The sequence below is a fragment of the Lontra canadensis genome, unplaced genomic scaffold, assembly GCF_010015895.1.
Source record: "Lontra canadensis isolate GAN:19392208 unplaced genomic scaffold, GSC_riverotter_1.0 scaffold23, whole genome shotgun sequence".
NCBI lineage: Eukaryota > Metazoa > Chordata > Mammalia > Carnivora > Mustelidae > Lontra > Lontra canadensis.
In genome coordinates, this window is record NW_022631017.1 from 12377285 (window position 1) to 12393550 (window position 16266).

Here is a 16266-nt window from a genome sequence, read left to right on the forward strand (position 1 = left end):
GTGGATGGAACTAGAGGGTATCATGCTTAGCGAAATAAGTCAATAGGAGAAAGACAATTATCATATGATCTCCCTGATATGAGGGAGAGGAGATGCAACATGGGGGTTAAGGGGATAGGAGAAGAGTAAATGAAGCAAGATGGGATTGGGAGGGAGATAAACCATAAGTGACTCTTAATCTCACAAAACAAACTGAGGGTTGCTGGGGGGAGGGGGGTTGGGAGAGGGAGGGTGGGGTTATTATGGACATTGGGGAGGGTATGCACTATGGTGAGTGCAGTGAAGTGTGTAAACCTGGCGATTCACAGACCTGTACCCCTGGGGAAAAATATGTTTATAAAAAATAAAATTAAAAAAAAAAAAAAAAAGATCTCCCCAAATGTCCCCCAAACATAACAAACAAACAAAAAAACAAAACAAAACAAAAAAAACCCAAAACCCACAACCTACAAAAACTGTGGGAGAACTGCAAAAGGTATAACATACACGAGATGGGAATACCAGGAGAAGAATGAAAGGAAAAAAAGTATTATTTAAAGCAATAAGGTCTGAGAATATCCCCAAGTTAATGTCAGACATCAAACTATGGATCTTGGAAGGTCAGAAAACACCAAGCACAGTAAATACCAAAAACTACATCTAGGCACACTATATTCAGACTTCAGAAAAATCAAAGATAAAAAATCTTGAAAGAAGACAGAGGGAAAAAAACACCTCACCTATAGAGGAACAAAGATAAGAATTAAATACAACTTCTTGAAGTCATTCAGGTTTAAAAGGAGAGAGGAGTGAAATATTTAAATTTTCTAGAAGAAAAACAAAACAAAACCCACCAACGTAAAATACTGTACGTCAAAATTATCAAATAATCAAATGTCAAAATTATCCCTCAAAAATGAAGGAAAACTGAAGAATTTCTCAGACAAAAATTGAGGGAAATTGTTGCCAGTAGACTTGCTGTGCAGGAAATGTTCAAAGAAGTTCTTCAGAATGAAGGAAAATAATATTGGCCAGAAACATGGGTATCCATAAAGGAAAAGATCAGTAAAGAAATAGGAGATAATTTAAATAGGAGATAATAAAAAAAACTTTTATTTTTCTCATTAAATTGATATAAGAGATAAGTTTATTCAAAATAAAAATAGAAATGTATTCACTTATGTGTGTGTGTATATATGTATATATGTGTGTGCTTACAGTTACTTGAAATGAATGACAGCAACGACACAAGGGATGAGGGAGGAATTAGGAATATCTTTTTATGATAAGGTCCTTGTACTCACACAGTCATACAACAGTATTCAGAAGTAGACTTGGATTAGTTGTTAATGTATACTGCAAACTCTAGGCTAAGCATTAAAAAAGTAAAAATAAGCATAACTGATATGCTAAGAAAAGCGAGTATTGAGCAAGTGAAATCTTCTGCCTACATAACAGGAGTAGAAGTCCAAATGCTTTTTGATATCAGAATCACCATGGAAAACATAATGCAGTCAAGTACTGGTCAGAACACTTTACTCATAGAAACATAGAGGAACACACAGAGAAGAGAAAGACTAAGATCTTCCTCAGTATTAGACATTAATCTGCCATGGCGAATGGGTCCCTTCCAGCAGCCAACACAGGGTAATTGGTCTGTACACACCTCTCTTGCACAACACAATGAAGGATATCATCCCTTTCCAGCAGAGGACAGACCTAGCATTAAGGCTGTTCAGGTGCTATATGACACACATGCTTAAGCAAAACAAAAGAATACACACTACTGCCTGAAAAAGGGAAAGATATTTCCATACAAAGGCTGTGAGAACTCTTGATAACGAAGTGTTCTACGCCCAAGGATCATTCTTATGTGGCCAAATAGTGTCAAAAAGTTACATGTACGAACTGTTTTCCCCCATGGAGAGAAAATGAAATCATACGAAATGCTCAATTAAACTGCAAAAAACAGGAAAAAATCAAGGACAAGAAAAGAAGCAAAGAACAAGGGCAACAAATAGAAAACAATAACAAAGATGGTAGATACATTAATCTAACTATAGAAATAATCAGTTTTTCTTAAAGATTTTATTTATTTATTTGACAGAGAGAGAGATCACAAGTAGGCAGAGAGGCAGACAGAGAGAGAGAGGGGGAAGCAGCCTCCCTGCTGAGCAGAGAGCCCGATGCGGGGCTCGACCCCAGGAGTCTGAGACCATGACCTGAGTCGAAGGCAGAGGCTCAACCCAGTGAGCCACCCAGGCACTCCAGGAATAATCACTTTAAACGTCACTGCTCTAAACATACACATTAAAAGACAGATTATCAAGGTGGAGAAAATATAAGACCTACCTATATGTTGTCTTCAAGAAATCCATTTTAAATATAAATACACACATAGAGGGTCACCTGGATGCCTCAGCTGGTTAAGTATCCAACTTGGTTAGATCTCATGGGTTATGAGATGGAGCCCTGTGTGAGCTTTGCATTCAGTGGGGAGTTTACTTGAAGATTCTCTCCCTCTACCTATTCAACCCCCCAAATAAATACATAAATAAAACAAATTTTATCTCTCTCTCTCTCTCTCTATAGATATATATATATATGTATGTTAAAAGTGAAGGGATAAAGAAAGACACACCATGCTAACACTAACCAAAACCAAACAAACAAAGAACCGGGAGTAGCTATATTATTTTCAGAGAGGGCAGATTTCAGAACAAGGAATGTTATCCAGGATTAAGAGGGGCATTACATAATGACAAAGGGTTCAATATTGCAAGAAGACATAAAAATCCCTAATGTGTATGGGCCTAACAGAGTGTCAAAATATGTGAGACAAAAATTAACAGAACTGTAAGAAGAAACAGATGAATCTGCTATTACATGGTTAAGAGAAATTTTAGCACTCCTTTTTTAGAAATGGACAAATCTAGGAGGCAGAAAATAAGTAAGGATATAGTTGAACTCAAGTACCATCAATCAACTGAATATACTTATAGATAAGTTCACCCAACAACAGCAGAATATACATTCTGCTTAAGCTCATATAAAATATTCACCAAGACAGACCACATTCTAGGTCATCAAACATAATCTAGGCCATCAAAACTTAGGAAATGTAAGGAATTAAAATCAAACAATGTCTGCTCTCAAACTACAAAGGAAACAAACAAAAATTAAGAGAGAGAGCTGAAAAATCCCCCAAATACCCGGAGATTAGATAAACATTTAAATAATATACCAAAGAAATCTCAAGGGAAATTTTAAAATATTTTGAACTAAATGAAAATTAAAATACTACTTAAAATTTGTGAAATGCAGCAAAAGCATGGCTTAGAAGGAAATTTACAACATTGAATACATACATAAGAAAAGAAGAAAGATCAATCTAGGTTTCCACTGAAGGAAACTAGAAAAAAAAAGAACACGTTAAATCCAAGATAAGAAGAAGACATTTAAAAAAAAAAAAAGAGCAGAAATCAATGAAACTGAAAACAAATAACCAACAGAGAAAACCAATGAAACCAAAGCCTCTCGCCAAGCTAATTAAGAAGAAAAAAAGGGAACACAGATTGTTAACACCAGAAATAAAAAAGGGGATATCACAAGTCCTATGTACATTCTGAAGATAAGAAAGTTATATTACGAACTATGCCATAAATTTATAAACTAGATGAAAAGGACCATTCCTTGAAAGACACGATTAGGCAAATTAATACCAAAAAAAAAAAAAAAAGGCAAAAACCTAATGAAATATATAACAAAATACACATGAGAAAAAATACAAAATTCTGATGAAAGAAATCAAAGAAAAACTAAGTTGAGAGGTATTTCTTGTTTATGATAGGAAGACTCAATAATGCTACCATGTCTATGTTTCCCAAGTTGATCTATAGGTTCCAGACAATCCCAATAAAAAATCTCAGCAAGTTTTTTTTGTGGCTATCAAGTAACTGACTCTAAAATTTATACAAAGAGGCAAAAGATTCAGAATAACCAACACAATATTGAAAAAGAGCAAATTCAAAGGACTGGCTCTACCGTACTTCAATACTTACTATAAAGTTAGAGTATCAAGACACTGTGGTATTGAAAAAAGAACAAACAGATCAATGGAACAGACCATAGAGCCCAGAAATGGACTAAGAGTCTAGTCGACTAAATCTTTGACAAAGCAAAGGCAAAACTATGGAGGAAAGAAAATCTTATCAACAATGGAACACGTGGACATCAAAATGTAAAGAAAATGAATCTAAACTCAGACCTTATACCCTTCACAAAAAGTAACTTGAAAATGATCATAGGCCTAAACATAAAATGAGAAACCACAAAATTCCTAGGAGATAACATAGGAGAAAACTTAGATGACTTAGGATATGGCCAAGACAACACCAAAGGCTTGGTGAAGTTACAAAATAAGTGATAAGGTGGACCTCATTAAAATAAAAAACTTCTGTTCACCGAAAGACATTGTCAAAGTGAAGAAGACAAGTCACAGAATGAGAAAAAATATTTGCAAAAGATACATGTACTAAAGATGTTATCCAAAATATACAAAGAACTCTTAAAAATCAACAATAAGAAACAACAATAAGAAATCAACAGATTTAAAATATGGGCTGAAGACCTTCACAGACACTTTACCAAAGAAGATATACAGATGGCAATTAAGTATACAAAAAGATATTCATGTTATGAGAGAGCACTTCAAATAAAATTAAGATAAGACACCACAACACAAATATTAGAACGGTCACAATCTGGAATGCTGACAGTACCAAATGCTGGTGAGGATGTGGAGCAACAGGAAATCTCATTCACTGCTACTCTGAAAGAGTCTGGCAGTTTCTTACTAAAATTAAACACACTATTATTATACAATCCATTTATCACATTCCTTGGTATTTACCCAAATGAATCGAAAATCTGTCCATATAAAAACCTGCATGTGGATATTTAAAGCAGCTTTATTCCTAACTACCAAAACTTGGAAACAAGCAAGATGTTTTTCATAGGTGAATGGATAAATATACTGTGGTATATCCAGGCAATATAATATTACTCAGCTCTTAAAAAAAAAAAAAATAAATAAATAAATAAATCTATCAAGCCATGAAAAGACATGAAGAAAAGCTTAAATGCGTATTACTAAGTAAAAGAAATCAATTTGAAAAAGCTATATACTGCATGATTCCAATGACTTTCTGAAAAAGGCAAAAATCGTAGTAGTAGAAAGATCTGTGTTGCCAGGGGTTAGGGTGTGGGAGGGGTGACTAGGTGGAGCACAGAGGATTTTTAGGGAAGTGAGACTATTCTGCATAACTAATATGATGGGTAGTTGTTATTACACATTTGCCAAAATCTGTAGAATATACAACACCAAGAATGAATCTTAATGGAAACTATAGACTTTGGGTGATAATAATGGGTCAGTGTAGGTTCACTGAATATAACAAATGTATCACATGGTACAGATATTGATTGTGGAGGAGGTTTTTAGTATATGAGGACAGTAGGTACATGGGTATTTTCTGTACTTTTTACTTAACTTTGCTATGAACCTGAAACGGCTCTAAAAAATAACATTTATTAATTAAAAAAATGAATCTAGGCACTCTCCTTATACCTTTTAAAAAATTAACTCAAATGAATCACAGACTTAAATGTAAAATTCAAAACTATAAACGTTCTAGAAGATAACACAAGAAAGATGAGCTTGGGTTTGGTGATGAGTTTTTAGATATATCAAAAGCATAATCCATGGATGAAGAAATCAAGTAAGTAGCACTTTATTAAAAGTTAAAACTTCTGCTCTGTGAAAAACACTGTGAAGAGAATGAAAAGACAAGCTCCAAACTGAGAGAAATATCTGCAAAACACATATCTGATAAAAAACACATATCCAAAATAAAAAAATTACTCTTAAAACTAAATAATAAAGAAAAAGAGATGATTCTAAATGAACTGTATGCAAGAAAAACCGAGCCTCCAAATTCATAAAATATAGCCTGATAGAGCTGAAAGGGAAAATAGACGAATATGTAATTATAATTGTGGACTTCAACAACCGCCTTTCAAAAACTGGTAGAAATGCTAGACAGGAAATCAGAAAGGATATTGAAGACCTGAATACAAACAAAATGATCTAAATGACAAATTTAGAACAGTCAACCCAATAATAGCAGAATATATCTCTCTTTCCCAAGTGTCCATGGAATATGTACCAAGACAGATCATATACAGTATCTTGGCAGATAAAACAAGTTTCAACACATTTAAAAGAACTAAAATCAGAGTGTGTTCTCTGATCATAGGGGAGTCAAACTCAGAACCACAGAAAATCAGAGTCCAAGACAGTTCAGATGCCATTGGGCTGGTGGTAAAAGAATGCCCTCTGAAAAACGGACTCTGAGTATAGTCCTCCTCAGAAAGGTTCTAAAACTACTCTCAAAGTAGTTGAATTATTTATTAACTGAATCAAAAATTCTTTTCCACAACTGCATTTTTATAATAATAGTAAATGAACAATGTTATAAACTGAATTTAAAAAACACATTTGCTGGAGGCATAATATTCCACTGTATATATAGACCATATCTTCTTTATCTGTTCATCTGCTGAAGGGCATCTTGGTTCTATCCAGTTTGGTGACTGTGGCCACTGCTACTATGAACACTGGGATACATATGGTCCTTTTGTTCACTACATCTGGGGTAAATACCTAGCAGTGCAATTGCAAGGTCATAGGGTAGCTCTATTTTTAATTTCTTAAGGAATCTCCACACTGTTTTCCAAAGTGGTTGCACCAACCTGCATTCCTACCTACAGTGTAAGAGTTTTCCCCTTTCTCCACACCCTCTCCAACACTTGTTGTTTACTATCTTGTTAATTTTGGCCATTCTAACTGGTGTAAGGTGGTATCTCAGTGTGGTTTTGATTTGAATCTCCCTGATGACTAAAGATGATGAACATTTTTTCATGTGTCTATTAGGCATTTGTATGTCTTCTTTGGATAAGTGTCTGTTCATGTCTTCTGCCCATTTTTTTGACGTGAATACCCAACTTTTGTATCAGCATGGATGGGACTGGAGGAGATTATGCTGAGTGAAATAAGTCAAGCAGAGAGAGTCAATTATCATATGGTTTCACTTACTTATGGAGCATAAGGAATAATACGGAGGACATTGGGAGGAGAGAAGAGAGTTGGGGGAAATCGTAGGGGGAGACAAACCATGAGAGACTGTGGGCTCTGAGAAACAAACTGAGGGTTTTGGAGGGGAGGGTAATGGGGGGGGGTTGGGTGAGCTTGGTGGTGGGTTTTAAAGAGCCCACGTATTACATAGAGCACTGGGTGTGATGCATAAACAATGAGTCTTGGAACACTGAAAAAAATAAATTAAAAAAAATAAAAATAAAAAAATAAAAAACACATTTGCAGTAATCTGATTTACAAACCAACTTTTAGGACACCACATATTAAACTTACACTACTGTTAATTATCACATAAAATGAGTATCTTACCTTCTGATGGAGTGTCTAAAAGATCAGCATGCTTTGTTTTCACATGATTTTCCATATCTTGACTACAATCTTCTATTCTTCCGCAGAACGGACATTCGGGAGAACTATACGTTGTTTCATAAATTGATCCTTTTATTTTAGATGGATCACACTCTTTTTCCTTACTTTTAAGGAATTTTCTGGATTCAGTTAAGTTCTCCGAATAAAAGGTTTTATGTTTTAAAGTACCATCATTAGGCAGGCTTTGTGCTGAAATTTTTGGATGATTAGATGCACAAGCTGAATGGACACTAGAATTAACTTCCATTCTACACTGTAAGGTGTTGTCCTTCCTGTTATCTGAAGTTCTAATCTGTATTGTATTGATCCTCGCAAAGCTTCTTTCTAGTTCATTTTGCTCAAAATGAGCAGTTTCAATATGAAAACACATTTCATCATAATTCACACCTGACAACTTGCAAAATGGACATATAACTTCATTTTCCATGTGAACAATTAGCAGGTGAGCCTTCATGTCTGGTTCTGAGGTTACTGTTTCACCACAAATATCACAAGAAAGCATAGTACATCAGGTAGCTAGAAAAGAATACAATGTTATTTTAAGTTTGAAAGACTGGAGAAAAAAATGCATTCTATAAGATGATCTGAAACAAATTTTTAACAAGTATCTATTTAAAACTGGATTATTTGAAGATACTTTCAATGTACTAAATGTTCCTCAAATGTACAAACTTCATTATAAATCTCAACCAAAATTTCTCTACTGTATTTTGAATTTATGGTTTCAATAAAATAAAGGCAATAATAGTTCAAATTAAAATAAATAATTTTAAATATATTTCAAAAAGCATGTCTGGTGTGAGGTCGAGAAGAAAATAATGTTTATAAAATTGCCCAAGTATGGTAAGTCAGTTAAGAGAAAACTAAAAGAAATCTTAACAACTGATCTATCTAAATACAGAAACTTAAAGATGTTAACAATGGAGAGGGTAAATAAACACATCTTAATAAAATAAGTTAACAGTTAAAGAGCTTTAGCTATATCAAAGTAATTTAAGTCGCATTATTATCCTCCTATATGGAGGAAACCCTCGCTCAGATAGGTCACCGAGGTCAGAAAATGGTGAGCCAAATGCTAACCCAGTCAGGCTCCAAACACTGTCCTCTCAACCCAAAGAATAAAAAGAGCGTCCATGGTAGCAAAGAGCACGGATTCCAGAACGAAGAGAAATGGAATGTAATCTCACATTTCAGAATTTACGTAAGATAGCTCATGTCTTTGAGGATCGGTCTATAAAAATCGGTGTATAAAATGAATTGTACTAAGCCAGCAATCACTTTAGGGTTTTATGGACTAATAGAAGTACTGGGTACGGACAAAAGCTGATTTTATTAAGAATTTTTAAAATCAATCACAGCCACAACCTTCTTATGTTGTTCAGCTAAGGACTATTCAAAAACAAACGGCGGGGGGGGGGGTAGGAAACCATTCCCATTATTTGAATAAATTTACCTTTATAAGAACTTCCTACATTGTCCTTTATGTTTCTTATCCTCTTTAAACAAGTGAAAATAGTTTCTGATTTTAGAAGGAAACTCTCCCAAACCACCAGTGGAAAGAACGTCACACCCAGTTTCTTATTTTCCCCGGGGCTAGACAGAGGGATACGCTCGAACTCCCAAACACTCCGATCAGAACAAGTGGTTGAGAGATATAAGGAAACTGTGATAGGTGCCAGGCTGAGCAGGCGGTGAGAGAAGCCGTAAGGGCCGCATGCCAAAGGCCCACTCTGCCCAAGAGTCCGCACAAACTTCCAGGACCCGAAACCGGCCCAGACACTGACTGGGTCATAGTCGAGGCCGGGGAAATATGGGAAGGGACCATTAGTTCCTACCGGCCCAAAGATCCGGCCGCGGCCACACTGCCTGATTATCCTGGGCTTCCTCTTCGGGTCGGCTGCCGACACCGTCTGGCTCTCCCGCAGAGAGACGTTCAACGTCGATTACCTTTCCCGGCTCGGCAGACTAGAACGCACAGGCCCTCTCTACACCCTGAGAGTCACAGTTCACCCCAAGAAACAAACCAGCGCCTCCAAAATACTTTCACTTCCATTCTCACATTCAAAAACGTTTTTCTTCTGTACCCCCGGAAGGAAAAGGCTCCCAGCATGCACTGCTCCACGCTAATCTGTGTTGTAGTGTTTTCTGGGAGTCGTAGTCTTTTTTGCATTATCGATTCCAGGTGCTGACTCCTAATTTACTAGGAGACACACAAGGCTCTGAGAATTTTCAGAATGAATTCCTACGACGGAAGCTAGGACATTACACGAGTACACAATACCCTAGGGCCTAACTGCCACGGTATGTCAAGACAGGGGCCAAATCATGTAGACTCTTATAGAGAACTATTGGAATATTTAAACAAGAGAGTGGCATAATTTGATAATGTACAGTATATTTGGGGTTTTGTGGTTCAACGCAGCAGACTGAACATGTACATCTATATTCCCTGCCTCTCAAAATCTACTAAAATGACAGAATAAAAATAATAAAAATAAATGCTAATGAGATTTTAATAACATTTGAAAGCTAGAAAAAGGATGGATGAGTAGTAACTAACTTGGCTAAGAGAAGTCAACAAAAATAAATCAGTTTATCAGAATTCTGGAAATGTTCAAAAATTAAAGACCATATGCTTCTAAAAAACATATTAAAATTGGGCCTGAAAAGAGGAACACTTTGCATAAAAGTCTCAATAAGGAGCAGTTAGCACCCTACCTCCAGATTTCCTCATTACCAGCTTGCCAAGTGACTGATCTTTCCTTCCAAGATAGAAGACTATAGGTTTGGTTTCATAAAGAAAATTAATCGAAAAGACTACTAAGTCAGAAATGCACAGCTTAGAGTTGAGGAGAGGGAGAGTCAAGGTGTTGGAATATAAGTGTGGAATAGTGCAAACTAAATACTGAATTATGAGGCTAACCACACACCCCCCCTCACATTCTGATGTCAGGAGATTAGAAAATTCCTCCCCAGGGCAAATTATTGGTCAGAGAGAAAGGACCTACAGATAAAGACTTTTAGAAAGTCCTCCAATGAAACAACAGCTGGCAAGTAAACAGTCAGCAGATACACAAGTTTACAATAGTTTTCTTTAGTGTCTCAGTCTTAAATATGAATGGATACTCAAGGATCACTGGGCATTAGAGTATGGCTGTGGCAAGAAAGACGAAAGTCAAAATGATCAAAAAGGAAAAACACTCTAAAGAATCAGAGACTATGAACGGAGGAAGAAAAAAAAATACTTAGAGGAAACCATAATATCTTCAGAGAGATATTAGAAAAAAGATTTAATTCCTGAATCAAAAATAAGAAATAGCTCTTGGGATTAAAAATACAACAGCAAAATTTAAAAAAATACAACAGCAGAATCTATCAATCAATCTATCTATCTATCTAATCCAGAGCTGGTATATAACCTAAGAAATTTCTCAGAAAACAAAAAGAACAAGAGATAAAAAACAGGATCTTCCTCAGGGCAGGAATCACGTATTATTTATCTTCTATATTCTAGAAGATAGTCTCTCTTCAGTGCTGTTTGTTGAACTCCAAGATGGATTACAAAGCTTATGTGTGTTATAATAATTTAGAATTCCTTATTTGGAATTATTTATTTCACATATCAATGACTACCTTTTTGTTAGAAATCCACAGATGTTATAGAATCCAAATTTTAAATAAATGGCAAATTCCAAAGCTTGAAATGAATGAGCAGGACATACAGGAAGAGATTAATGCAGCTGAAGAAGAGCCTCTGTAAAGCTCCACGAGGTTGGAATTTTTCCGTTGTGTATGCTATAGCAGCTCTAATATCTAAAACAGTGTCTAGCACAGATCAGACCTTCCATCAATACTATCTTGTAGGATGAATGAATGAATAAACAAACTAAACCAACGAATGAGTGAATGAATGAGAGCTCGCACAGAGGACTAGCACAGAGGGCAGTCTGACACACGGCCGGTACGGCGCCGGCGCGGAATTAAAATTCCGGAGTAGTGCAGGAGCCGGCTCCTCCTCCTTCGGTGGGTGGAGCTGCGACGCTCGCTGCTCTCCGCCCCTCTACCCGCGGGTGCAGCTGCCGCCGCCACCACTGCGGTCGCCGCATGCAAGGGCTTCTGGGAGCCGAGCCTCGGGGTCTCGGGGAAGGGGCGCAGGTAGCCGCCATCTTGAGCTGCGAACCTTGTCGCTACGTTCAACGCTAGGGGCGGAGTGGCGACCCTACTGTTACCTGCAGCGGACGCAGCAGCCGGGAACTGGGAAGTTAAGGCATCGGGTACTGCCACATTAATGGGTAAGTGGGAGTGACCAGGCCAGTTTGGGTGAACCTCGGGCTTGGTCCCTTTGGGAGTTACTGGTTTCAGGGGCCACTGTTTTTATTTACCCCTTCTCTGCGAAAGCTTGAGGACCAGGCCATGCTGCCGGGTTTTTTCCCTCAGGTTCCCGAGGGAGACCGCGGTGGCGGGGGCGTGGCAGCCGGACCTATTCCTTACTGACTCGAAGGTGCGGGGAATACAGATCCTCGCAGGCATCCAGGCTGGCCTTCGGAGGGATCCTTAAACGGCCGAGGCTCATCCTCCTGCGGTTCGGCTTCTCCGTGCCTTGGTAGTTCCTGTTCCCGGTACACGGGCTTGTCAGTCGTTCCCCTTCACTCCTGGGTCTCAGCGTCTGTGTGAGCCCAGCAGCAGCGTATTAGTTCCAGTTTCCAGAATACGGCAGGGGTGGCTCTGGGGCTGGGGGCGGGGAGGGCTACTTGTCGCACCGTCGCGGTCGCCCTCTGTCCTCCTCCACCTGGATGCAGGTGCCTCGGAGGGCTGTGTGGACGTCGGCAGGGGTGGGTTAATAACCTGTCTGCTCCCTTCCAAGATGAAAATTTAGTGTTTCCGCGGTAATGCATAAGAGATAAAGGATTCGAAAGCTGTGAAGCGGGATAGTGATACTTCAAAAATATACGACATCAGCATTTACTCTTTGGCTTTTAAAACATTTTTTTAAAAACAAACCTCTGACTTGATGTCTCTTAATTACAACACTTAGGATTCATATTCTGTAGGAGAGCGACTTTCTTCCTTGGTAAACAAGAAACAGCTCTGTCCTTTCTGTCTTTAAGTACTAAGGGCTCACTCAGCACACTTACCCTTTTGTACCGATGTTATGATGTTACTAATAGGAACCCAAACCGTAGAAATGGAGACTTCGGGGCACAAGAAATTCCGTTAATAGGTACTAAAAAAAGTTCAAATCCAGTTAGTCTCCCAGCCTCAAAACAGTTTTTCAAAGAGCTGAGTGAAAAATAAGCTTGTGACTGAAAACAACCAACCAACCCAACCCTTGTTGGGGAATCAAAGCATCTGAATAGTATTTCTTATATTTAAAATAACTTGTATGAGATGGCAACCTTTGAAATACAGCCTTTAAAGTTATTTTTCAGAAAAGGGAACAATCCTGTTGGGTCAGGCACCTTTAGAGATGATTTTTCTTGGTCTTTATGTCTGCTTTAAGGCAACTGCAGTGAGGATTGCAGGTGTTATTAAATAAGAAGTTAGTACGACATCAGAAAAAGGACAAATGATATATGAGCTGTTCAGAGTAGATTTTATTTGGTTGACATATTTATATTAAAGGTTTTAATGTGGTCACCTAAATTAATGGTTTTAAAAGAAGTATCTAGTGTGTAGGTTGTGGAGGCACAGGTAATTGAATCAGATATGGGGGGAAAGTATTAGAACTTGTTTCTTTACCTTTTAAAACTATTCCTTCCTAAAAATTTTCTATTTAATTAATTTATTGTTACTTTGTTCAATTAGCCAGATTACAGTACATCATTAGTTTTTGAGGTAGTGTTCAACGATTCATTAGTTACATGTAACATCCAGTGCTCATCACAACAGGTGCCCTCCTTTAATTTTATAATGGGTTAGATTATTATGCTAGTAATACTTACATATAAATAAAAATTGAGGATGAATGCAGAAATAAATTTTGCACATGTGAGGATGTGTGATCACAAATGGTTAGAGAGGGGCACCTGGGTGGCTTAGTTGTTAAGCATCTGCCTTTGGCTTGGGTCATGATCCCAGGGTCTTGGGATGGATCCCTGCATCTGGCTCCCTGCTTGACAGGAAACCTCCTTCTCCTTCTCCCACTCCCCCTGCTTGTGGTCCCTCTCTCTCCTTTGTCAAATAAGTGAATAAAATCTTAAAACAAAACAAAAACGGTTAGAGGCCAATGGCCTCAAAAAGTCTAATGTAAGTGGTAAGTATTAAGAGGTTTATTGCTGTAAACATTTCATTTTGCTAGAATATTTTATACTTATGGAGCATAATTCAATTTGCTCTGCAATGAACTCATCTCTGTTATTCCCTTCCTAGAGCATAAGTTGTTATTAATGAGACAGAATTTTTATATATGAAATACTTAGGGAATAATGCTGAACATTGTTATTAATAAAGTTTGATTAAGCTATTTATTTTTTTAAGATTAAGCTGTTTCTAATGGTAAGTATTTGTAGGTCTACCCAGTATTGTTGATCAATTCATTGAATACTTTAAGGATATTATAAATATTATAATTATAATAAATATTATAAATAAGTATATTTTAAATATATAAATATAATAAGCATATTATAAGTATACTTAAATTGCTAGAATGTGCATGTGTTAGGTTCAAAGGCACAAAGTACTTTTTAAATAATTCTGAAGGGTTCAGCCTATTCCATTCTACTTTTAGCTCTACCACTAATGAAATTTTTCTCCCTATCTTTACCAGTGACCTAATTATCCAGTCTTATGCCTCATGTGGTACTTGGCTTATTGTAGGCACTTATATTTGCTGGATGAATCAGTGGATGAATAAATTGAGTGGCTTATTTTTAGTGCTACTACAAATGAAATACTCCTTGTCTTTTGAATTCCTTTCTCTTTCATGACTCTTACTTCTGATTAGCTGACCTACTTCTTTTTGGTTTCCGTTGCTCTTTCCTTTTCCCACTCAAATGTAAACAAATGTTCTAGAAATTTCTCCCCTAGCTCAGTTAGGACTCTTCCTGAGTTTTGACCCATACTTTTTTTTTAAGACTTTATTTTATTTGACAGAGAGAGAGCCCTGGCAGGGGGAGTTGCAGGCAGAGGAAGAGGAAGAAGCAGGCTACTCACTGAGTAGAGAGCCCGACATGGGGCTTCATCCCAGGACCTGGGATCATGATCCTAGCCAAAGGCTTAACCGACGGAGCCACCCCTTGACCCATACTTTTAACCATCTATAGGTCTTAATCTCCTGTGTGTGCCCTAAGTATTATATAAGTATAATACGTTTAAAATGAAAGATACTATACATCTATTAGAATGGCTACAATTACCAGCAAAATCTGACAATACCAAGTGTTGGCAGAGCATAGAGCAACAGGAAGTCTTATACATTGCTGATGGAATACTTTGCAGTTTGGCAGCTTCTTATAAAATGTGAAGCATACACTTGCCATATTATCCATCAGTCCTAATTCTAGATATTTACCCAAGACAAATGAAAACTTATATTTACACAAAAACCTGTGCATGAATATTTATAACAGGCTTATTCACAACTGCGCTAAGCTAGAAGCAACCTAAATGTCCTTCAACTAATGAATGGACAAACTGTGGCATATCTATGCAATAGAATACTACTCAACAATAAGAAGGAATAAATTACCAATGCATGCCAACAGTATGGATCTCACAAATAACACTATGCTAAATAAAAGTAGCCAGTTTAAGACTATATACTGTTACTATTCCATTTATGTGAAATTCAGGAAAGGTCAGAACTATGAAGATAGAGAACCAATCAGTGGTTACCAGGCATTAAGGGTGGGAGAGGGATTAATAGGAGCAGCATGACCACATTTTTTAGGGGTCATGGAGCTGTGTCTTGATTGTGAAAGTTTTATGCCTGTGCATTTGTCACATTCATAGAACTTTATACCAAAAGAGTGATTTTTTTTCTTTCTTTGCTGTATATAATTTAAATATAAATTGAAAAATAGGGCCTCCTGGGTGGCTCAGTCAGTTAAGCGGCTGCCTTCCTGGCTCAGGTCAAGACCCCAGGGTCCTGGGATAAAGTCCTGCATCTGGCTCCTTGCTCAGTGAGGAGCCTGCTTCTCTCTCTGCCTGTCACTCTCTCTTTCTTTCCCTCTCTCTCTCTCTCTCTCTCTCTGAGAAATAAATAAATAAGGTCTTTAAAATTTTTAAAAATAAAACAATTCATTGTTTTCATCTCAAAAACAAGGAGGCAACCAAACAAAACCATCACTTTGATACTCCGTCTTTATTCTTTGTCTTGGCTTATTTTGTTACTGTACTGAAATAGATCAAGCTATAAAAACCTTGGAGTCATCATAAACTCCTTTTTCTTTTTCTTTTCTTTTCTTTTCTTTTTTTTTTTTTTTAGATTATTTATTTATTTATTTGACAGACACACACACACACACACAGAGAACACAAGCAGGGGGAGTAGGAGAGGGAGAAGCAGGCTTCCAGCTGAGCAGGGAGCCCGATGTTGTCCTTGATCCCTGGGATCATGACCTGACCCGAAGGCAGAAGCTTAATTGAGACACCCAGGAGCCCTAAACTCTTTTTTCTTCTTCACCACATTTTCCTTACATTGATTTGGTCTCTAATTCTTATTAAATCAATTTCTGCAATGTTTCTGAAATCAACCAGTC

General features: G+C 37.3%; 2 protein-coding genes across 3 annotated transcripts in view; one reads left to right on the forward strand and one right to left on the reverse strand.

Annotated features, from left to right (window-relative positions):
• ZUP1 (zinc finger containing ubiquitin peptidase 1) overlaps positions 1-9626 on the reverse strand; it is a 37950-nt gene extending 28324 nt beyond the window's left edge. Inside the window, exons 1-2 of the mRNA XM_032861961.1 lie at positions 9400-9626; positions 7505-8080 (exon numbers count right to left, since the gene is read on the reverse strand). Coding sequence (XP_032717852.1) covers positions 7505-8066 — 562 coding nt within the window. The 5' untranslated portion in view covers positions 8067-8080; positions 9400-9626. The remainder of the gene's footprint in view (positions 1-7504; positions 8081-9399) is intronic.
• A 2013-nt stretch (positions 9627-11639) lies between these two features.
• The window catches only part of KPNA5 (karyopherin subunit alpha 5), a 47751-nt gene continuing 43124 nt past the window's right edge, over positions 11640-16266 (forward strand). Inside the window, exon 1 of one of the 2 annotated variants that reach the window (XM_032862373.1) lies at positions 11640-11856. In XM_032862373.1, the coding sequence (XP_032718264.1) occupies positions 11853-11856 (4 nt within the window). In that variant the 5' untranslated portion in view covers positions 11640-11852. Of the gene's footprint in view, positions 11857-12105; positions 12168-16266 lie in introns of those variants that run through there. The other variant, XM_032862375.1, reaches the window with a different exon arrangement.